Genomic DNA, 22,999 nt, shown 5'->3' with positions numbered 1-22,999 from the left:
CAAGGAGAGAGGGGGACTGCTGGGCTGGAGACGGTGAGCCATGTCCTGAGAGACAAGATGCCCTCATTGGCAGGAACATTGTCAGGGGCACTCACTTGGAACGGGGTTGCCTTCCAGGCTTCCCGCGTCTCACAGGTGATTCCAGAGGGGGGTGTGGACAGGTAGTGCCCTCTCATGCAGCTCTCACGCAGCAGGTGTGTGTCTGTCGTCAGGTGCAGCGTCAGGCATGCAAAGGGGAGAGCTCAGCCTAGAGGTGAGGCAGTGTGCCCTCACGCGGTAAATTGTTGGGATAGGGACTAGCACCTGCAGGAGAGGCACGAAGGCCCTGGTTCCTCGTGCCGGACATGTTACCTCGGGACCTGGAATTGCCAACAGATTTATTTGTTCAGGCCACGTCGTGTCTCAGGCTCACTCAGGAGGGTGCTGGATAACCTTCACTCTCATCCTTAATCTCTGTAGACGTGGAGATGGCCTGGCCTGGACTCTGTCCCTCCCGCCACCCTGGCCCTGCAGACACACACCATGACACATACAACACCACAACACGTGCATACCACAATGCCAGCATGCCACAACACGTACATGCCATGCACACGCCATGATGCCCACATGCCGCGCTGTGAACCCGTGGCCCCGGCAGGCCTGTCGCCCTGAGACCCCAGGCTCCCCTCGCTGTTCCTGACACCTATGGAGAGAACTCGGGTCCTGACAGGCCCTTTGCCAAGGGTTCCCAGGAAGGTGCTTGTGCAAGACATCTCCAGTGAGCTAGGCTTTTAAAGAAGTGCATCGATGAAACTGAAACTTGGGAGGAAGAGTCTGCCTCAGCAGAGCAAAACCACATCCAAGGATGCTTCCTGGAGAAGGGGTTACCTGCCAGGGCTGGTGAAACGCCACGGGTGCTGGTTTGTTTCAGAGTAGAGTCCTTCAGGACCCACGTTTACCAGGCGGTTTTACATGTGATTTGATGTTAAAACTGTTCTCGCCCGGCCTCGGTTTGGCCAGAGCACCCATGCCAGGCTGAGAAGCTCGGGTGCTGTTTCCCTCCCAGGAGAGGCAGCGGTTGCCGTGTCTGTGTGAGACACCTCAAGGGAGAGGCAGAGACCGTCGGCCCCAGGCCCTGACTCGGGTGGGAGACACGGCCACAGGGTGCGCGGGTCTCCTTGAGGTGGGGGCGCCAGGCCTCTCACGTCAAGCGCGGAAACCGTCAGCAAGACTGACGGCGGGAGGGTGGCCGAGAGCCACGTGGTGTTCAGCTGGGGGGCTGGGGGGCCCCCGGGTCCCAGATTCCCTTCCATGCACGCTCCCCCAGCGGGGCGGCGCCGGCCGGACCCCACCACCCGCATCACGGCCCCCGCGTTCCTTCCCAGGGTGAAGCCCGCCGGCAGCGGGAGCGACGCAGCCCTGGACGCCTTCGACGTGGACCGGATGAAGCAGGTGGGCATGTCCTGTCCTGAGGCCAGGGGGCCGCAGCTCGGCAGCGGGAGGCCGAGGGGGCTAGTCCAGTAGCTGCTGGGGCGGGGGCGGTCGAGCGCATCATTTGTCCCTGGGCCCCGCACTCCCCCAGCCCGCGTGGGGGCTCCCCGCACCAGGGCGGCCCTTGGCTTCACCAGGGTGTGTGGGTAGGCAGCAGGATGGGGTGCCGATTCCCCAATCCCCTGCTTCCATTCCCCAGCTCGGGAGGGGCCCTGGACTGAGGGTGTGCGTCGCGGCTCTGCAGGGAGGCCCTGGCTGTCCCTGCCCCATGGGCGCCCCACAGGGGCCCCCTGACTCTGAGGCTCTGCTGCCCACAGGAGATCCTGGAGGAGGTGGTCCGAGAACTCCACAAAGTGAAGGAGGAGATCATCGATGGTGAGTGGGGGGCAGCACCCCAGCCTGGGCCGCACAGAGGGTCCTCGAAGACCCAGCCGCGGGCCAGGGCTCTGCAGAGATATCCTCCCTTGTCAGCTGCCGTCTCCTCCCATCCATGGCGCAGAAAGGCCAAGTGACCTGCCTGCGGACACACAGCCAGCCGGGTGTGATGCCCGAGTCCGATCTTCCCGCTTCCTGCTCTTCTTCAGGAGGCTCAGCCGTGGGAGACAAGGGAGGTCCCACAGCGCACTCCAGAGCCGGGGGAGACCCCCTCATCACCCGTCCTTTGTCTCCTTTCAGTTGATTTAAATTATCTTCTGGCTCTGCCACTGGCTCTGGGGTTATGGGGCAACTGCTGCCCCCGGGGTGTGGGGGCCCACGAAGCCGCAGAGTGGCCTTGTTGGCCTGCCCGGGTCACAGCCCGTTTGACCCTAGGCAGGGGGCAGGGTCAGCCGGGGGGAGAAAAATGCAGCCCAGGTGGGGGCCTTGTCACAGGGTCACAGCCGCCCTTCCGGCTCCCGCCAGGCCTTTGATGAGCTGGCTCAGATCTAGAGCCAGAGGAAAGGGAGGGTTCAGGCAGGGCTGGTTCAGTCCCGGGACAGCCGTGGAGTGCAGCCCCCGACCCCGCACCCCCCGATGGCCTCGGTGCTCCAGAGGCTTCCAGGAACTAAAGGACCTCCTCCCCCAGGCCGCACAGGGGCCAGTGTCGCCCTAGGCCCTCGGGGCTGGGGGCCAGGCTCCAGCCCCCTGCCCAGCACTGGGTGACCAGGCCAGCCTTCTGAGCAGACAAAACTCAATTCTTGTTTGTCCAGTTCCACCTAAACCTGGCTGGAGATAGGGAGTGTTTCGGTTTGCTAAAGCTGCTGGAATGCAATATACCAGAAATGGATTGGCTTTTTCAACAGGGATTCATTAGGTTGCAAATTCCCAATTCTAAGGCCATGAAAATATCCAAATTAAGGCATCGAGAGGTAGACACCTTCTCTGAGGAAAGGCTGATGGCATCCAGGGTTCCTCTGTCCCATGGGAAGGCACTTGGCTGGCTCTGCTGAACCTTCTGTCCCGGGTTTGGCTTCTGGGTTCAGTGGCTTCCTCCAAAACGTCTCTGGGCTCTGTCTCAGCTTCTCTCTCAGCTCCTGTGGGTCCTTCTTGCTTCTCCCAGGGCAAATTCTTTCTAAGCATCTGGGGGGCCTCTCTCAGCTTCTCCAGGACAAACTCTGGATTTCATCTCTTCGCTTCTCTCCTGGTTCTGGTTTCAATGACTTCTCCAGAATTCTCTCTCAGCTTCTCAGCTCTCTCAGTCTCAGCTGTCCTTTATCCTTGACTCCAGCAAGGGGATTAAGACCCACTTTGAATGGGTGGGGTCACATCTCCATGGAAACAACCTAATCAAAAGGTCCCACCACAATGGGTCTACTCCCACAAGGGTAGATTAAAACAACTTCGGCTTTTCTGGGGTCCTTAACAGCTCCAAGCCAGCACAAGCAGCTAAAGCAGGAAGTGACCCAGAGCTGGCACCCTGCTTCTGGAGACAGGCAGGAAGGCCAGCTACTGACTGCCTCACCGCTGGGTGACCCCCGCCGGGGAATGGCCCCTGAGGCGTGTCAGGGACAGGGAGCTGGTGGGCCAGAAGCAGGGGCACCCAGCCCACCCCGTCTGCGGAGGGAGCACGGGGGCGGAGTGGGATGTGGTGGGGGACACAGTCCTGGGCTCCGTCTCCACCGGCACCAGCGGCAGCCGCAGGTGGGACCTGCCTGGCGGTGGCCATGAGGCCTGTGGAAAGGCCTGGGCGTGTGGATGGCCACGGGAGAGCCCTTGGTCACGAGCCAGTCGGCTCTCTGCCCTGCCCTTGGCCTCCAGGCCCGGTGGTCTGCACGGTGCAAAGGAAGCTCTTCTGGAAGGGCCTGCACGGGGGGTGGGGGGCACAGGAGGGGAGAGCAGCAGGGCCCAGAGTGAGGGCTGGTCAAAGGCCCGGAGGGAATCGGACGGAGCAGGGAGCTCGGGGTGGGAAAGGCCAAATCCCGGAAAACCGAAGGGGCTGGGGCTGGGACGTGCATGATGCTCTGGATGGGAAAGGCTGGGGAGAGTCCCAGAGAAGCCCCTGCCTTTCCCCTGGAGGGGAAGAGGGTCAGGCCCCGGCCATCGGCAGAGCGAGCCCATCCCTCCTCCTGCCCCCCGCGTACCTTACACGGATGCAAGGGGGCTTCGGCAGGGATTTCAGAATGACAGTGACAACAGTGTTCTCCGGGTTCCCAAGCCCCTCCTCACCCACTGACTTGTTCAGCCTCACAGCAGCCCCTTGGGAAGACAAGTGGCAGCACCCCCACTTTACAAATGAAGAAAGTCAGGGGAAGTGACCTGCCCAAAGTCCTACAGCAAACAAGTCCCGAGCCGGGAGGGAGGACGGTCGCCTGGTCCCGAGGCCAGGAGGGAGGACGGTCACCAGGCCTCAGGAGGGAGGATGGTCGCCTGGCCCTGACCAGGAGTCCCTGCTGCCCTGAGGCTGTGGGCCGAGGCTGGCTTCCTGCATGGACGCTGCCCCATCCAGACCTGGCACAGGCCAGGGCTCCCGAGCACACGGAGCAGAGCCCCCGAGGCTGTCAGTCCCTGCGCGGCCTGTGGGAAGGAGCTGGCAGAGCAGACCACAAGGGCTTCACTGTCACCCAAAGGGTCTGGCCAGAGGCTGTTGTCCTGTCTGGCCTCTGCGGCCTCTGCCTCGTGACCTTGGGGAGCTGGGGGAGGGGGCACTCGGGACAGTGAGGAAGGGCCCCGCCAGGGCGTGGAGACGGGGCGGGGGGTGGGCTCCGGGCAGCCAGTGCCTTGCCCCGTGGCTGAGCCCCCTCCCGCCCTATCCCCAGCCATCCGGCAGGAGCTGAGTGGGATCAGCACCACGTAATGCCGCGGGCACCGCCGCCAGCCCCGGGCCGAGGACAGCGCCCCACCGACGGCGAGGACGCGGCGGAGCAGCCCGGCAGCCTGGGCTCGGAGGCGCTTTGTTTAAGTCTTAACCTCTGAGGATATGTTAAAAATGAGGGAAAAAGTTCAATTCCTGGATTTTTTAGATTCTACCTGACGCAAAACACCGGGTCTACGTGTCTTTTTTTGTATTTTATATTTGCTTATTTAAATGTATATCTCTCGGTTTCTAGAAGGAGGACACGTCCTTAGGTGGCTCCAGGCTCCCTCTGTTAGTGCCCTAGCAGGCGGTGGCGGTTGCCCCTGGTGGCAGAGCTGTCCTCACGCACTTCCTTCCCCGGCGGTCATGGTGAAAGCTCCGTCCGCGCACCGCGGTGTCTGTCCACGTGGGTAATAAACTGTTTTCTGTCCACACCTGCGGGACTCGGCTCCTGCTGTCTCATGCCAGCTGTCAGTGGGCTCTTGGGCACCCCGGGCAGGGGGTCTGCGGTGGGGAGCCAGGCTCGTCCAGAAAATCCTCCCAGGGGTGGGAGAGGCCGGGCTGGGGTGCCGGACTAGGGAGCCGCACCCCACCAGGGCCCCCAGCTGGCTGGACCCAGGTGTGCTCAGCCTGCTCCATGCATGCTGCTGGCAGGAGCACGTCCCACGGAGACTCCACTGCACAGGGGGAGAAACGGGCACAGGGCTCTGGAGGCCAGCCCCCATCCCACCTCCATCGGGGCCAGGTAAGGTCTAACCCTTGGCCTCGGCGACCGTTCCCCAGGGCCCAGGGGCAAGGCCCAGGCCCGCAGGCAGGCCTTATGGAGGCCATTGGAGGCCTTCCAGCCCGTGGCTGTCCCTGCTGCAGGTGGGCAGTGTGGTCACCTGGTGCTCGGCACCCGTTGTCTCAGTGGCTGGCCCAGGCCCAGGGCTGGCAGACTCCACAGCCATGCACTCTCCTGCAGTCCTGGGGCAGGGGGAGGCTGACAGGGACCGTTGGAGACTCCCAGCCCCTCTCCCTGGGCAGCCCACCTCTCGGGAGAGCCAGGGACACCCTCAGCAGCCCCCGCTGGCTCTGTGGCCCAGCCCTGAGCCAGGCCCCACCTCTTGGGCTTGTGGGTGAGCCTGGAGATGCCCCTTTGCCCTCCCTGCAGATAAGGCACTGAGGAACGGGTGGATGTTGGCCATGGGCAGGGCTGAGGCGCAAGGAGGGGCCGGCCAGGCTCAAAGTCCTCTGCAGCCCAGCGCAGGGCTCGGGGCCTCTTCCCAGGCCATCTCGGGGACAGGGGTGCCTGGCACCGAGAGCCACTCCCACCAGCAGGAAGCCCTTGCCCGGCTCCTGCCAGGCTCAGGCTGGGGTTGCAGCACTCCTTCCTTCCTGCCACCCCCACGTGGGGGCGGTCCCCTGCCTCAGTCCCCCCACCTCAAATCAGGGAGGCCGCCTGGCTGCAGGGAAGGAAGGGCTGTGGGGCAGCGCCCCCACCCCCCCATCCTCCCCACCTCCTGCCTCTGTGAGGCCCCCTCCAGCCCCACTGCTCCACTCCCAGGCCAGGGGCTCAGCCGGGCCACCAGCCTCCTTCCCACGACAGCAAAACCCAGGTCAGCACCCAGCCTGCTTCCATCTGTCCATCCGTCTGTCCACCCCTCCATCTTTCTGACCTTTGGTGCCTGTTCTGAGAGGCTCCTCTAATTCCCATCTGGAGAAGTCTCCAGCCATTGGGGGGAGACGCTCCAGGGCTCAGAGGAGGCCCCCACAGGAGGTGGGGTGAAGGTGGGGCAGGACTTTGCCCAGCCGCCCGGACCCCGGGGAGACATGGCTGCAGAGCTCAGCCCAGGGTGGGGACAGGTTGAGGGTTGCCAAGGCCTGCAGTGAGGGGCTTGGGGTCCACTGAGACCCCAGAACCATGAGGAAGCCTGTGCAACACAGCAGCCACCACCCATTCCAGGGAGCCCACGGGTTTACAGCCTGGGCTGGGCTGGGAGGGAGGGCTCGCTCTCTGGGGGCCCAGGCCAGAGCCAAGGCCACCCACACAGAAGCACCATCTATGGGCGGTGAAAACAATTTAATTTAGGAGCCAGAACACTAGTGAAAACTCCACAGACGATCACAGGCGCAGAGCACCCAGGCCAGCTGGGCAGGGAGGTCCTGGCGTCCTGTGGTGGCAGCAGGACCGGGTGCAGAAGAGGTGCTCGCCGCGAGCCTGGAGCTCCGTGGGGGGCCGGGGCAGTGGCCCAAGTGCAAGAACAAAATGCAGCAGAACCAGTTCCAAGGTACTAAGGCAAAGGCAGGTGCCAGCCAGCCCAGCAGCAGGTGGGCAAGGCAGGGGAGCGGCCAGCGAGCCACAGTCACCCCTGCCACCCCGGGGCTGGGACATCGCAGGGCAGGCTCACGGGCGGGCTTCCGCCAGCTGGTACACCCGCTTCACCCTGGCATAAGGCCCCAGGGAGTCCTCGAACACAAAATCCCAGAGCACCTTCACCCAGGAGTAGTGCTGCGGCAGGTGGTCATAGTACTCGGGGGCAATCTTCCGCACCTGCAGGAGAGGGGCAAGGCGGGGTCAGGGCCGGGCGCTGTACCCCTCCCCGGTCGCCTCCCAGAGCACCCCGGGTCCTCCCCTCCTGCCCCCACCCCTGCGGCTGAGGGGGCAACGGCCCCGGCTGACCCAAGACCCTACGGCGCTGGGGTGGGGAGTTGAGAACACACTCCCCTCCCCGCCAGCGCCCACCTTGGAGTCTGATCCAGGAGCCCAGGGTGGGCTCTCCCCAGCCTGCATCCTCCGTCCACGCTCCCCAGCCCTCCTGGCCTCGGCTCCCACCACGCCCCTCGCCCATCTCCTCTCAGCCCCCCAGCCTTTGCATGCGCCGCCTATCCTCCCACTCACCTCCTCCAGGAAGCCCTCCCAGCCTCATCGCCTGCAACATGCCACCCCCAGCCACCCCTGCTCTCCAGGCAGCAGGCGGGCGTGGCCTGGCCTCATCTTCTGGAATGTTTGCCCCCTCGTCCCGCACCGGTGGGCCTGACCCACAGGCTTAGGATGACTGACCGCTCCGGCTTGTGAGACGCATCAGCCCCACTGACAGCCAGAAGGCGCAGGCTCAGAGAGACAAGGTGGCGTGTGCAGGGCACAGGCGGGAAGTAAAGGCTGGCAGGCGACAGCAGGGGTTCTGTGACGGGCTTGGTTTCCAATCCCAGCTCTGCCCGTCCTGACACAGGCACCGCCCTCTCTGAGCCGCCCCCTGCTCCTCTGGGCATGGGGGCCCTGGCGGCTCCCGCCCCACGGACTCGACACGAGGCTCCAGGGGGACAGTTCCCAGCCCAGAGCGAGACCCGGGGGCCCGGGGGAAAGGAGGAGGAGGACAGCACAGCCGGGGCAGACGCTGGGAGGGGACGCCAGACAGACCCGGGCTGGGGCACGTGTACACCCTGCACACATGGGCAGGTGCTCACACACAGGTACATGCACAAGCCTGTGCACACATGGCCTGTACATATCACACACACAGGGTCACAGTCACATACACACATGGCAGGCGCACACCAACACTCACGCTCAGGCACCCAAATGCCCTCCCTGCCCGCGGCTGCCTCCTTGTCCCCTTTGTCCAGGGTCACCTGAGCTCCTGGAACATGCCCAGATGCTGTCGGAGCGCCGGACTGGAACCTGCCCAAGCGGGGCAATGGCCGAGGAGCTCCTCCTCTTCCTCACTCCTGTCCCTTCCAGAAATTCTCCAATCCTGCTCCCCAGCAGCTTAGGCCAAGTCCCTTGGGTCATGAAGGGCAAGACCCCTGTCCTCACTAGCCAGCTCTGGAGCAGAAAGTGGCCCTTGGAGGCTGCCAGGCAGTGGCAAGTCACAAGCCAGGCAGAGATGGGGGTGGGGAGAGCATGGTGCATCACAGGGAGTGGCCCTGATGCTGCCGTAAGGCCAGGGCACTTGACAGAGGTGGCTGAGGCCCAGAGAGAGCAGGTGGCTCACCCCAGGACACACGTAGCAGGGCACAGGCAGGCCGCCGTTGAACTGTGAAAGGCCCCTGGAGCTTCTGCCCTCCCTCCAGGCACACACTGGGCCACGGGGCCTCTCCCAGTGCCCTGCAGGCCACATGTGACAACGTGGCCGTCCCATGGCAGGACAAGGGAAAGGGGACCCGAGCGTGGCCCAAAGGCCCTTCCTTCCAGCCCTCCCAGCCGTGCCCTCCCCTCTGCAGCCTCCCCGGCCCCCGCCACGTACCAGGGGCAGGTTGCAGCCCGGGATGCTGGGGAAGTCGTGATGCTCCATGTGGTAGCCCACGTTGAAGGTGATCCAGTTGAGGGGTCCGTAGTAGGAGTAGGTCTCGTGGCCCTTGAGGAACATGTAGTGCTCGGCCACAAAGTGGCCCGAGATGGGGTGCAGGCCCAGGCCCAGCAGCGAGCTGGCCAGCAGGTAGACCAGGGGCTTGAGCCCCCAGAACGAGCAGAGGGTGGCGTTGGCTGCCAGCTGCACCAGGGCGTTGAGCACCTCCATGCGCGTCACGGCCTTGGGGTGCACGCACAGCGGCCGCAGTGCGTAGAAGAATGGCTGCAGCGCCAGCCAGAGCAGCTTGCGGGCCGGGGTGCAGAAGAACCAGCCCTCGAAGCGCGAGGGCACGTCCACGTCCAGCCCATCGCCGCCCAGGTAGCGGTGGTGGTCCACGTGGTACTTCTTGAAGGAGGCGGCGTATGGCAGCCCCACGGGCAGGTTGGCGAAGACGGCGAACCAGCGGTTGTGGGCGGCGCGGGCCGAGCCGAAGGCGGTGTTGTGCGAGATGTCGTGGATGGCCAGTGTGAGCGAGTGGTTCACGCAGCCGCCCAGCACGTAGGCCCAGAAGAGCAGCCAGCGCCAGGCCAGGCCGCGCACCACGTAGCAGGCGCCCAGCTGCAGCAGCACCAGCGCCAGCACCCGCCACTTGAGCCCCGGGTCCGGCCGCATCAGGGCCTTGAGGGCCGGGTACTTGGCTGCGGGAGAGGCGGGGGCTGTGAGGCAGGGCCCGGTGCCCCCTGCACCCCTCAGCCTCGGGCCCACCCTCCCGCCCGTCCTCCACCCCTCTGTCCATCCTTCCATCCTTCCCTCTCTCTCCCTCCCTCCCTCCCCCCTTTCCATCCTCCTTCCTTCCTTCCTTCAGCCCTCCAAGCCCGGGGCAGTGCTGCAGCCATCAGCTGGCCCTGCCACCCCCTGCCCCTGCCCGCGCAGACCGAGCCGCCACGCCGCAGCCCTGCGCTCTGCCACCGAGGGGTGGCCGGGGCCCAGTGGGAGCACGGGGCAGGCAGGCTCGCCCCCCAGCCCCTGGGGTCTAGGGAAGCCCCCGGAGGGAGGGGAATTTGCTTCCAGACTAAATGAAGAGCAGGCAGCACCGCGTGTCACGGAGCGGAACGTGGGGACGCAGCGCGGCCAGCGGGGCACAGGCAAACACCCGCCAGGGCTGGGCCCTCCTGAGCGGGACGTGCTGCCCAAGTGTGGGGCTGCGGGTGCACACGCGTGTGCCCGTGTGCGTGTGTGCGCACGTGTGCAGGGACGGCCCGGGGAGGCGACCTCGGGGCGGGGCGGGGGGTCTGCAGCTTTGTCGCGAACATTTTAGTGCCTAGAACAAACAAGGGCTGGAGGAAACATAATAAAACTGAACATGTATGTTTTGGGTGATGGATGCTTGCTATTGTGTCTTTTGTGCTTTCCTGTGTTTTGTTTTACAGGAAAGGAAAAAACAATGGTGAGTGGGGATTGCCCTCAGGGCAGGCAGGCCAAGGGCAGACCCCCGAGGGGAAAAGACGAGAAGGGAGGGTGATGCCGGGTGACACCGGGTCCGTGAGGGAAGGAGGGAGGGAGGGAGGGTAGCTGTGCCGTCTAGAAACTTCCATGGCCGCCCAGTGGGAATGGGGCTGGTGGGCGAGGAGGCTGCTGCACCCAGGGGTAAGGAGGGACTGGGTAGGGGTCTCAGTCATCACATGTGCCATGACAGACACCCTCCCAAGTCCACTGTCCCCGGAGCCAGCAATATCATGTACAGATGGGGAAACCGAGGCCATGCCGGGCAGGGCTTGTCCCAAGGCACCGTCAGGTCAGTCAGCACTGGATAACAGGGTGCCCAGTGTCCACCACTCCCACCCAGCAAGCCCTCCCTCCGTCCAGCCAGACGCCCCCAGGCTCTCGCCCTGCTCCAGGAGAGGGTCCTCCAGGACTCAGCAGCCCAAGGTCAAGTCCCGCCCCAGGCCTCTCTGGGTTCCCCAGGAAGTTGCTCTCCTCAGGCACAGGTGCAGGGAATTGGAAAGATGACCATGTGGCTGGCCAAAGCCCCCACAGCCCAGGAGGGGCCACCCACGGCCTCACTGCAGATGAGGACACCAAGGTGCAGGGCAGAGGCTTGGCTCACACCCCCATCGTGCCTGAGAAGATGCATGGGGACACCCGCCTGCAGGGTGCCAATTTCACCTCCCCAGGAACCAAACACAAAACCGGCACCCACTCGCCAGTTGCCCCCTTTACAGCCCCTGCCAGACCGACCCAGCACCAGCCCCGGGGACCCAGTGGGCCTGCCCAAGGCACTACTGCAAAGCAAGCCATGGCTCAGGCCAAGGAAGGACGTCCGCCCGAGCTGTGCAGCAGTGGACAGGCTGTGTCAGAGGTGGGGAGCTGCCTGTCGCTGGGGGTATGCAAAAAGCACAACAGCGGGCCAAAGGGACTCTGCCCCAGTCAGCCAGGAGACCCAGGGCTTTAGCACCCTCCTGCGTGAGCCACCTTCAGGGTCTTGGGGTCAGCCAGACCTACTAGAAGCCTTGACCTCACTGTGTGGCCACCGTGCATCCCCACCCTCTCTGGGCCTCAGTTTCCCCAGTGTGAGATGGCGGGGACCTGATGGGGCTTCTCGGGATCTGACCCCACGGGGCGAGGAAACAGGTATGAAAGGCGACCGTGGCCCTGGCCCCATCTGCTGGGAGACGCCAGGCGGGAGGTGGGAGTCCCACATCCTGTAACCACAGGCCACGTCCGCCGAGGAAGCCCACGGAGCTCCCAGGCCTCGGAGACCGGCCCTGCCCCGGGAGCCCGACTGCCTGCACACCAGGCCCCGCAGCCTCGGCCCCACCTTACAGCTACAGTATTTCTGGCTCCAAACCAAGCGAGAAGCAGCCCCCCACCCACCCACCCACCAAAGCCCTCGGGACACCTTCCCGGGGGCCCAGTGGGCCGCACCCACATCTTGGGGCAGTGTCAGGACTGAACCCCGCAGCAGCAGGTGGAGGTGAGCTGGGCCAGGGAGCCCCACTGGACACCCCTCCCTGCACGCTGGGGCCACCTGGGACCTGGGTCGGCCACCCCCACCCAGACCTCCAGGCTCTGCAAACCAGCGGGGGCCCTTTACCCCAGAAGCCAGCCACGGAAACCACCCATTAGAGCCACAGAGACGCAGGCCCCAGTGTGTGCAGAGAAGCAGAACTTCAGGAGCAGCCTGGAAGCCCGGCAATGGGTAACAAACCTGGGCCCCCTCGGCAGAGGCCCGGGGGCCGGGGAGGCCGTTTGGAGTGGGCTGCAGGTGCAGTCAGTCACCTCCCAGCTCCAGGCAGGTTTCCCCTCCCCCCAGGCTCCCCTCTGAACGGTAAACGGGGTCACTGGAGACTTGGTGAGAAAGCTCAGGCCGCAGCAGGCCCAGAGCATGCGCCCCAATTACTGAGCCTGTCTGACGAGGATTTCACCCAGCTGGCTGTGGAGGCAAGGGCCGGAAGGCAGGCTTCACGGGGGCCACCTGCCGCTGAAATGAGCTTCCAAGGCCTGGAAGAGTGGGGGGACACCCCTCGGGGGGATGTCGGGGGGCGCCAGTCGGGCGACTAATCGTTTCCCCACAGCCCCACCCACCCTGGCCAAGCAGCTGCCCGGGCCCTGGGAGGAGAAGCTGCGCCGGCCCCCTGGCTGCCCCCCAACATGCTCAGCCGTCCCAGGCGGGCTGAGGAGGACAGGGAGGGGGTGGGGGCTTCTGGAAGGTTCCGGCACCTTAAGCCACAAGAGCCGGTTCTTACAACAGAGGAACACGTTAGGTTATGTGGCAAGGGGGGGCATAAGATTGCCAAACAGCCGTCCATCGTCAGGGAGACGCTCCTGGGCCCCCCGTGGCCTGATGTGAACACAAGGGTCCCTGACGGTGAAGAGGGAGGCGGGGGGGGGGTCGGCGCTGCCCCCCGAGATTGCCAGCACGTTCTGCTCTGTCCCGGCCCGCCTTGCTGCTGGTGGCCCAGAACCACCTGTCTTTTGGGCCCCCCACAAAGGCAGCAGCCCTGAGGTGTCCTGTCCCCCAAGGCCCCGCTTTGGGCAGGAACAGGCTGGGACGAGGTCGGAGCCCTGCGACGTGACAGACCTGGCCGCTGCTGGCCTCGAAGACGGAAGAGGGGCCGAGCCAGGGACCACGGGGGCCTCAAGAAGCCGGACAGGCGAGAGGACGCTGCTCCCCGAGAGCCTCCCGAAGGAACCCGGCTCCGCAGGCACCTGGATCTCGGCCCAGGGAGGCCCAGCTCAGGTCCGACCTGTGAGATAACAGATGCGCTTTTAGCCTTCAACTGTGTGGTCAGGGGTCACCACCGCCCCAGGGAGGTCATCCAGCCACGGGGCTGGGAGTGAGGAAACCACAGCGGCTGTGGGACCCAGGTACAAACCCCACTGGGTCCTTCCTCTTTCCCCTTGGCCCTGGCTGAGCTCGGCGCTGCCCTGTGGGGACCCCACGCCTGCCAGCCCAGCCCAGGTGGCCCAGCCCAGGTGGCCCAGCCAGCGCGGACACCCCCCCAGGCTCAGAGCAGGTGTGGCTCTGGGCAGGAGACAAAGGGACACAGCCCTGGGGGGCAGTGGGTGACCCGGGGGCCACACACCAGCCTTCCTCAGGGGCAGGGGGCAGCCCTCATCCCAGCCTGTTCCTGCCCAAAGCGAGGCCTTGGGGGACAGGATACTTCAGGGCTGCTGCCTCTGGGGGGGGCCCAAAAGACGGGTGATTCTGGGCGACCAGCAGCAAGGCGGGCTGGGACAGAGCAGAAGGTGCTGGCAATCTCGGGGAGCACGAACACACCGACCCAGAGCACAAACACGCCGACCCAGAGCACAATGCCAGGGAAATCGCATGCAAAGTCCCCAAACCTCTGCACGCCCAGGTGTGGGGCTGGGACCACAGGCCAGCTGCCCCTGGGCACAGCCTCCCCCTCAGACACCCCCCGGCAGTGGCCAGGCCCTCGCCTGCCAAGGCCCAGCCTGGGAGCCAACCGCTGAGCTGCCTCCGTGAGGGCCAGCAGTCCCCACCTCCCCTTGGAAGGAGGCCAGGCCTCAGAAGCGGATGACTCCAGGCCTGGCCACACCTGCGCCAGGTAGGCCACACCTGTGCCAGGTAGGCCACAGACGGATGAGTCCTGTAACAGTGGGAACAAAGGTCCCTGGTTCTTGGATTCCAGCTAGCACACAGGCCAGGGCTGTTACAGAGCCTGGCAACTCTGACTTCAAACTGTGGGCCTCGGTTTCCCCATTTGTTGCACAAAGATTATAAGCCCTGTGTGACATCCACTTGCAGGGTCCTCCCTTCCCTGAGCCCTTCACAGAGCCCAGGGACCCTTCCCCCTTTGCCCAGCAGTTGCCCCAGGCCTCAGCTGCCCCCCCACCTTCCCTCTGGCCGCTGTCCTGGCCCCCTTGGGGCTCCCTGCGGGACCAGAGTAAGGAGGAATACGCAGCATAGAAGGAAAGGACCCCAGCCCCTCACCCGGTCCCAGGCATGGGGGTCTGGCACCCGGGGGCCTCTCCCGTCTTCCCACTGCTCCAGGCCACTTCAGGCTGTCCACAGACTCTGGGGCCGCGGCTGACACCCCAACAGAGCTGCTGCCATCTTGGGATGGCCCGTCTGGCAGAAACGCCCCTTACGGCCCTCCTGGAGGACACTGGGCGGCTTCCAGCTCAGCCCTTTCCCAGCCGGCGCCCGGGGTCAGTCGGGGCCAGCAGGAGGCTGTCCCAGCACCGTGTGGTGACCACGGCCACCCCTGCCCCATCCCTCCACCCGGGTCCCCCAGCCCCGTCCCTCTGCTGGGAGGTGCCGCTAGGGCCGTGGCTGTCAGGCAGGTGGACCCGAGCCCTGGGGCGCAAGCGCTACTGTGATCGTGATTATTAAACGAAGTTCTCCACTGGGAGGGACCACCGTCCCGTTCCTGTGCGGGTCCTGGAGAGCTGGCCCGGCGCCTCCTTCTAGGCCCAACGCGCCCAGGCCGGGGAGGCAGGCAGGGCCCGACCGGTCATCCGGCTGCAAACGAGTATAAAACAGGGCAGAGCCAAACAAAAACCTGTTTGGGGGCACCAGAAAACAGGGAGCACAGAATGCAACCCCCGGGGAAGAGACACAAACGCAGGGGGCCCCTCCAGGCAGGGAGTGGGGGTGAAGCAGGCATTGAGGGAGCCCCGGAAAATGGCACAGTGCCCTCAGATTGCAGCGGGCCGCCTTGCTGAGCCCCGGGCCGCCCCGAGGCAGCTGGGAAGCTGACCACAACCAGCTGCTAGCAGCCACCCTGCCCGGCTATGACAGGCAGGCGCAGGAAGGCCCCTGAGGTTCGGGGAGGCTCGGGAAAGGGTCCACGGTCACACGCAGGCCGACAGGGCCCAGACTGGAGCAGGCCTGACCCCACCGGGCACCCCCTATGCCCAGCTTCCGACTCACTCCTTCTCCCCAGGCCTCGCCACATGCCGGAAGAGAGCTGCACCCCCATTTTAGAGATAAGGAAGCGGAGGCCCCACCCAAAAGCAAAGCAGCCTGCCCAAAGGCCACCAGCTGCTCCAGAGAGGGGGACAGAGCTCCCCACAGGGCGCCTCAGCCCCCAGGGGAGGATGTCCTGGGGCGGCGCCTTGGTGCGTAGAGCATGGCATTGGGCAAAGCACCCAGAGCCAAGCCTGGGTCCAGTCAGCTCCATCCCACTGCTGTGCACCCTCAGCCAGCCCCTGCCCCTCTCTGGGCTGGCCTCCTCCCTCCCCAGCTATAAGGCCCGGCCCTCTCGGGGTCTCCCTGGGGGACTGCAAGCACAAGGCCCTCCCTGGGCCCCAGGCTGGGGACAGGAGGTGGCAGCAGGTGCAGGGACGTTTGCCTCCAGCTGCCCCAAGCATGTGCATACTTTAGCAGAGGGCTCTCGAGGACCCAGGGCCTGCCCCATCCCAGTGGACATTCTGTCAGCCTTTAGCTCTGACGGACACTTGGTTTTTGCTCAGAAGGTCCCCTGACAGACTCTGCTGTGCCAACAGGGATGAGAGAGTAGGACACAAACAGGCAGCTGGGTAAGGGGGGGCTGCCAAGTCTCTGCCCTCTGCAGGGGGCAGAAGCGGGGGTCCCAGGCAGCACATCAGGCCCCCCTCCCAGTTGCAAGGCCATTCCACCCTGGCCCCAGCCTCACTGGTGGGCGATGGTCACTTCTCTCCTGTCTCCACCAGGATCCCCAGGGCACACGGGGCTCCTGTGGGCCCCCCAAGCCCCAAGCGGGCACCCCTAGGACTGGGCACTCCTACCACTTCCCCAGGGGCCCAGAGGCCATAACGTGACTGTCACTCACTGGCTACGACGGAGGGAGCTGGACCTTGTCCTTCCCTTTCACACCCCAAGTGATCCCCAAGTTTTGAGTCCCTCAGCCCCTGTACCCAGCCAGCTGATCCTCTCAGCAGCCCACCCCGCTCTGCCCCAAAGCAGCTCCAAGATGGCCATGCCACCTGACGGCGGAAGCAGGATGCTCGGACCCAGCACTCTGCCCCCTTCCCCACTCACCGCCAGGACCTTCTCCGCGGGTCTCACAGGGCACCCGGAGCCCCCAAGTCCCTCCTCCTAAAGGACTTTCTTCCAGCTCCGGCTCACACTCGCCCGCCACCTCCTCATGTTGGAGCCAAAGGACAAGTCTAACCACTCCTGGCTGGGGATGGGGGTGGGGGGCACTGCAGGGACCAGGGTGCCCAAAAAGGTGGAAAGTGGCACAAAGTGCCCCCCGGAGTCACGGCGCCCCACCCCCTCACCTGCCTGCGGCTTTCCATCCCACTGACAAATATTTGCTGAAGATCTGTCACTGTCTGGGCACAGGCGGCAGAGATGGGAAAGGAAGGGGCTCGTGGGCTGTGGTGGGGGAGCGGCCACGGGAGTCCCTGGCAGAAAGCACCAAGAGCCGAGAGAGGGACGCCCACAAAATAGTTCTGTGACACGTGAGCTGAAATTTGAAGGATGAAGAGCTTGGTCTAAGAGTACAGGGAACTGGATGGCAGTGGGGAGGGGCAGCAAGGGGTCCTGGCGGAGCTTTTTGAGGTGAAGGAAATATTCTAGAATTGGATTAGGGTTTCATAACTCCGTAACTTGACTAAAATTAATTAACTTTGTGATATATAAAGTAGACCTCAAGAAAACTGTTAAAAAATTCAAGAACGATTAGGTGTGTACCCCAAAGAATGGCAAACAGGGACTCAAACAGATCCCCGGACACCAGTGTTCACGGCAGCATGAGTCACAACAGCCAAAAGGTGGAAGCAACCCAGGGGCCCCCCACAGGTGGCTGGACAAGCAAAATGTCGTCCGGAATAAAGCTCTGATGCACCATACAACGTGGATGAACCTTGAAGACATCACATTGCATGAAATAAGCCAGACACCAAAGGACACTGGTGATTTCATTTATATGAAATACTTGTGATAAGCAAACTCATAGAGGGGGGAAAGTAGACTAGCAGTGACCGGGTTTAGGGTTGGGAGGGAAAAGGGGAGATAATGCTTAACAGGTGCAGAGTTTTTGTTTCGAGTGAAGAAAAAGTTTTGGTAATGGATGATGGTGATGGTGGCACAATATTGGGGTATCACTGAAGTGTGCACATATAAATGGTTAAAATGGGAGATTATGTGTTGTACGTATATGTGCCGGTGTGAAACTTATGGGCCCCAGAAGAGCCATGATCTTTTAATCCAATCTTTTTGGGTGGAATCTTTTGATTCAGTGTTTCCATGGAGATGTGACCCACCCAACTGTGGGTGAGACCTTTTGATTAGATCATTTCCATGGAGGTGCTGACCCCACCCATTCCAGGTTACCAGATTAGCTTACTAGAGTCCTTTAAGAAAGCTCACGGAGAGAAGGAGCTCAAGAAGCTGAGAGAGACATTTTGGAGAGAAGCCAAGAGCCGACACAAACACTCGGAGACACCTGGAGATGCAGACAGAAGGATGTTTGGAGATGTTAAGCTGAGAGATGAAGCCCAGAGTTTGCCTCAGAGAAGCTAAGAGAGGACCCCCAGATGCTTAGGGAGAAATGCCCTGGGATAAACAAGCAAGGACACACAGGGAGCTGAGAGAGACAGAAGCCCAGAGACATTTTGGAGAAAGCCATTTTGAAACCAGAACCCAGGAGCAAAGGACCAGCAGACGCCAGCCACGTGCCTTCCCAGCTGACAGAGGTGTTCCAGACGCCACTGGCCATCCTCCAGTGACGGTATCTTGTTGTTGATGCCTTAGTTTGGACACTTTTATGGCCATGGAACTGTAAATTGTAACCTAATAAATCCCCTTTATAAAAGCCAATCCACTTCTGGTATTTTGCATAACGGCAGCTTTAGCAAACTGGAACTATATGCTACCTAAATTTTTTAATTAATGAAAGCATATGGGATCAATGAATGCTGGGTGCAAGAAACAGCCTAAGCAGCAACAAGCAGGATAGAAAGAATAAGACAAAGGGGACGTGGCATGCTGTCACCTGCCCACGAGGCCTGTGACGGGCTGGAGGTCGGGGGTGGTTCTTTCCAGGGCGAAGGAAAAGAACATCCAGGTGGCCCGGGGGCAGCTCTGGGGTGAGCGCCCGGCTCTGCTCCTTCCCAGCTGACCGACTGGGTCAGGCGGCCTCGTCCCCGAGGTTCCCAGAACACCTCAAAATTTAAAATGTATATAAGGCAGAAAAAAAAAAAGAGTACTCAAAATTAAAAGACAAAGGACAAAAACAGGAAGATGTTCGTTACATGTGACAGAGGGTTCCTATGAGTAATATGTTGAAACCCATCCTCAAGTCCTACAAATCAAGAAAAAGGAAATTCTGCAACAGAAAAGTGAGCCGAGGACATGAAAAGGAAATTTGCAAAAGAAGAATGACAGTGAAGTAAAGGAAGAAGTCTCCAGCTCCTGACACAGCTGAGAGGTGCCGGTGAAAACCGATGTCCCCAAGCTATGGACTAAACCACCCAGCAGCAGCGGGGGCTGGTGGCCCGGCATGGCCGGTGGGAGACCCCACGCGCTGGAGCCGACAGGAGCTGGGCCTGTCCCCTGGTCATCAGTCCCCGAAAGCCTGGCCTTGGGGGGATCAGGCATTTAAACCGATCACCACGCAGTTCCATACAGAATTACAGGCGGTGACAAATGCTATGGGGTCAAAGTGCACAGCCCCCTGAGGGAGGAGAGGGTGGGGACACTGCCAAGAGGGGGGTGGGCAGGAGTGCGCAGTGTCGGCACCCACTGGTCAGCAGGAACCCCGTGACCTGTGGCCCTCCACGCTCAGGGTCACACATTAGTAGCTCGAAACCAGCCAGGATGGACGTATCTATGCCACAGAAACTGGCAAACGCTACTACGGTTCAGGGCTGCTTGCTTCCTCCAGAGAGGCAATTGTTAAACATTTGCCAGCATACTACTGGTGTGTGTGTGTGTGTGTGTGTGTGTGTGTGTGTGTCTGTGTGTGTGTGTGTGCATTATCAGAGACTGTTTCTGAGAAAAGGACGTTTAAGCTGAGACCTGAAGGATCTGAAGGATGCATAGGAGTTTGGTAGATGAAGGGTAGGGGCAAAGAATCCAAGCGGAAGGAAGAGCATTTGCAAAAGCTGAGAGGTGGGAAGTAGGAAGAAGGAGGTGCCTTCTGCAAGGTGGCTGGAGGCAAAAAGTCAGGAGCAGGGGGCTACCAGGGCCGGGGATTTGAGCAATGGTGGCCCTTGGGGACAGGAGCCGATCAGATCAAGATAGGGCAACTCCCTTTGGGATCACCTGTGGTCCGTGCTCATGCCAGCACCCCTCCTTCCCTCCCAGCCAGGGATCACAGCACCCCCTAACCCTGCAGTACCCCGGGGCCTGCCCACCAGAGCCCCGTGCCCACCACCTGCAAGGGCTGGCCATACCCAATCCAAACCTGGCCCATCGCAGGACTCACAGCTCTGGCCAGACGTTAACTGGCTCGGGGGGAGGTTCCATTACTCAAGCCCACCCTGAGCCCTTCCCCCGGCAGGAGAGGAGGGAGACCCCTCTCTTTCTTCCGTGACCTCGGAGCTGGGCGGACACAAGCCTGGAGCTGCCCACAGCCCGCTTGGCAGAGGAGGACAAAGCCTCCAGAGAGGAGGGTGGCCGTGTGAGCTGCCTGCACCCCACCCCTGGAGCTGGGAGAGCCTGCCAGCAAGTTCTCCCTGTAGCCCCACAAATTCCTGGGGCAGGCCTGAGGTGGATTTTACCCACTTGCCACTGAAACAATCCCAGCTGGAGCCTTTCCTGAGCAAATAATCCAGCAACTGCCCAAAGAATCAGAATCGTACTTCCTTGTTTTCCTCTTTTGTTTCTTTTGATGATTTGAATTCTTTTACCCTGTGTACGTCCTGCTTTCATGACTTAAAAACAAAAACCAAAATCACAGGCTATTTGTCTTTGAAAAGGCAAAAGCAAAGCTCGCTTCTTATTCCACTCGCTGCGCCTGGCTGAGCCGCTGCTGGAACAGACCTGCTGGCTCTGTCCCTGCCCTCCCTGGCCTGGCATACGTGGTTCTCGGGGGCTGCAGGGGGAGCCCCACTTGTTAGTCACTGTGCCCTGGGGAGCAGATCTCCATCCCAGACAGAACCTGGAGCTGGCTTTTGACCTGCGTGTAGAGTACCTGCAGCCAGCTCTTCCAAGGACTTCCTGTGTTCTGACTTAAGAGATTAGGGTCCTTCTTGGGCGTGGTGGTTCCCAGGAGCTTGGTGTGGCTGCAGCAGCCTCCTGGGCGGGACCAGATCACGTCCTCGGGCATTCGGGACCCGAGCACTACCCTGCCCCAGCAAGCCAAGAGCCCAGGGAGGGAAAACCCAGAGGGCAGCCAGGGGGGCTCCCTGCAGGAAGTGGAACTGAACCAAGCCTGGCAAGGATGAGCAAGGGTGAGCCAGGCAGAGCAGGGAGGGACATCCGGGCAGGGGAACAGCTGGAGCAAATTCCTGGGATGAGTGGCACTGGCACACTCCAAGTTCATTAGTTCAAAACTGGACCAGTGGGGAGAAGCCACAGTGGCCAGTGGGAACGAAGTACAAGGAACAATTCCTTCAGAGCAGCCCCTAGCTCTCCTCTCCACCACCTGCTCCAGGAAACCTCCTGGATTGGCTCCAGGGTCTGTGGCTTCTCTCTTTAAAGAAAGATCCTTCCCATGCCTGGAGTGACAGGTGCCACATGGGGCACCTCCCCATCTGAGACCTCATTTTGTCCTCTCATCCACTCTGCCGGGCAGGGAGGACTGTGCCCGTTCTACAGATTGGGAAAGTGAGGCTGCAGCCCAGGGTGTCCGGAGCCCTCAAGGCGGCTCTGGGTTAGGCCCAGGCTCCTGCTCCGTGACCATGAGCTCCCTGTGGGGCAGGACTCTGGCCTCGGCATCTCTCCCAGCCGTCTCCATCCCTGGGGCCAGATGCCCACTGAGCCCTGCAAGGGGAACCCCAGGGAGAAAGAAAAAGGCCACTCAATTAGACTGCTTAAAAATAAGTAAATAAGGGAAAACTTCTGTGACAGCAAAAGACAAATTCTAAATGGGGGAAAATATTTGTAACATGTATGGCTGACAGAGGGTTAAAAGCCTCCTATACAAAAAGCTGCAACAAATCAAGCAAATGATGAACCCGAAGAAATGAAAGTGGCCGAATACAATATGAAACCAATCATCAAACAAATGCAAATTAAACCTCTAATAAAATATTGTTTCGTCAGTCTGGTCTGAAAGATTACAATGTTTGCCAATGCCCCGTGTGGGTGTGTGTACAAGGCCCCTGGGAGCGGGCCTAATGCACCCAGTAATCTACGGTGGCGGTTTGGCAGCATCTCGTAAACGCTGCTCCCAGCACCAGAGCCCTTTAACTCAGCAAACAGGAGTAAATGACTATAAATCTCGAGCCAATCCTGGGAGACAGGCTTGCTTGAGCATTAGGGGGCCCCTAGAATGTAAGAGAGCCACAGGGCAGTTTGGGTGGTCATATATATAAATGGGACCTCAACGACAGGTAAAGAAAGCCGCCAGGTAATAAGCTATGAAATACATGGCAGAGTGGACTGGATTCTTTGGAACAATTTCCATTAAAAAAAATTTTTTTTAAGTGTGTCTCTGGTTCCGCGATGGAACCCCAAGTTTCCGGGTGGACTCTGCGGCCGCGAGACCCAGGAGCTCTGCACACAGCAGGCGCCCAGAGGCTCCCGGAGGAGGGCCCGGCCGGCCGCGGAGCTGCCTTCGGGGGCAGGTGGGGGGCAGGTGGGCCCAGCTCGCGCAGAGCCGGCGCGCGTCTCCCGAGGACGCCCCTCGCGCTGCCGGGTCCCCGCGTGCGCGCCCGGGTCCGGGGCCCCCACCCGGCGTGGGGCGGTCCCCCACCGCACCCTGGCCGCGCGGAGCCCCCCTCGGGAGCCCGGGTCCTCGCGTCCTTGTGCCCAGAAGCGCGGCAGAGACGCGCGGGGAGCTGCAGCCCGACGAGCGGGGACCCTCGGGGCCCCTGGGGTACCCCCCACCCCGCGGGGCCGGGGTCCGGGGCCCGCGCTCACCGAGCATCTCCTTGCGCCGCTGCGTGTGCGGCTGCTCGGTGTAGACCCACTCGAAGTCGCTGCGGCCCGCGCTGTTGCCCATGGCGGGGCTGGGGGCGCGCGGCTCGGCGCGCACGGAGGGCACCGCGGCGGGCACAGCTCGGCTCCCGGCTCCGCGCCACCTGCCGCGGCCGCCCGCGCCCGGCCGGTCAGGTTCGGGGTTCCGGGGCGGGGCCTCGCGGCGGGGCGGGGCCGAGGGGGCCCCGGAGTCCCGGGACCCGGGGCGGGGCCGCGTCCCACCTGGCAGAAGCCGCGGGACTCGGCGCGCCCTGGCCTGGGGCTGGTGGCGGCCACCTCTTCGAGCCTCCGTCGCCTCCGTTGGAAAATGGGGCGAAGGGTGCGCCGGGAGGGGCTGGGTGGCCGCGCGCCCCCCGCAGGAGGCCCCGCCGCGCCAGCAGCCGCCGCCCCCCGTGCGCTCAGCGGCCTTCGGGGGCGACCCATTCCGCGGAGGCCCCACGCAGC

At 62.5% G+C, this 22,999-nt stretch overlaps 2 protein-coding genes across 10 annotated transcripts in view; one reads left to right on the top strand and one right to left on the bottom strand.

Annotated features, from left to right (window-relative positions):
* The window catches only part of EVL (Enah/Vasp-like), a 192,849-nt gene extending 187,671 nt beyond the window's left edge, over nucleotides 1-5,178 (top strand). For all 6 annotated transcript variants that reach the window (XM_037831893.1, XM_037831894.1, XM_037831895.1 and 3 more), the window contains 3 exons: nucleotides 1,368-1,434; nucleotides 1,791-1,848; nucleotides 4,707-5,178. In XM_037831893.1, coding sequence (XP_037687821.1) covers nucleotides 1,368-1,434; nucleotides 1,791-1,848; nucleotides 4,707-4,744 — 163 coding nt within the window. In that variant the 3' untranslated portion in view covers nucleotides 4,745-5,178. The remainder of the gene's footprint in view (nucleotides 1-1,367; nucleotides 1,435-1,790; nucleotides 1,849-4,706) is intronic.
* Nucleotides 5,179-6,787: 1,609 nt separating this feature from the next.
* DEGS2 (delta 4-desaturase, sphingolipid 2) lies at nucleotides 6,788-22,779 on the bottom strand. Of its 4 annotated transcripts, none has more exons than XM_037831897.1 (4): nucleotides 22,499-22,649; nucleotides 13,097-13,262; nucleotides 8,971-9,713; nucleotides 6,788-7,277 (listed from the first exon to the last, which is right to left on the bottom strand). In XM_037831897.1, the coding sequence occupies exons 3-4, from the start codon at nucleotides 9,685-9,687 to the stop codon at nucleotides 7,131-7,133; spliced, it is 864 nt and encodes a 287-aa protein (XP_037687825.1). In that variant the 5' UTR covers nucleotides 9,688-9,713; nucleotides 13,097-13,262; nucleotides 22,499-22,649; the 3' UTR covers nucleotides 6,788-7,130. The 4 variants fall into 4 exon arrangements, 3 of the variants coding, with proteins under 3 accessions (XP_037687825.1, XP_037687824.1, XP_037687827.1); XR_005216204.1 differs by lacking the exon at nucleotides 13,097-13,262 and adding an exon at nucleotides 8,357-8,506 and having other exon boundaries at nucleotides 7,147-7,277; nucleotides 22,499-22,779; XM_037831896.1 differs by lacking the exon at nucleotides 13,097-13,262 and having other exon boundaries at nucleotides 22,499-22,704.
* Between the last annotated feature and the right edge of the window lie 220 nt (nucleotides 22,780-22,999).

Source organism: Choloepus didactylus, chromosome 4 (genome assembly GCF_015220235.1).
Source record: "Choloepus didactylus isolate mChoDid1 chromosome 4, mChoDid1.pri, whole genome shotgun sequence".
Lineage (NCBI taxonomy): Eukaryota > Metazoa > Chordata > Mammalia > Pilosa > Megalonychidae > Choloepus > Choloepus didactylus.
The sequence above is the reverse complement of the archived record's forward strand: the minus strand, read 5'-3'. Positions and strand labels throughout refer to the sequence as shown.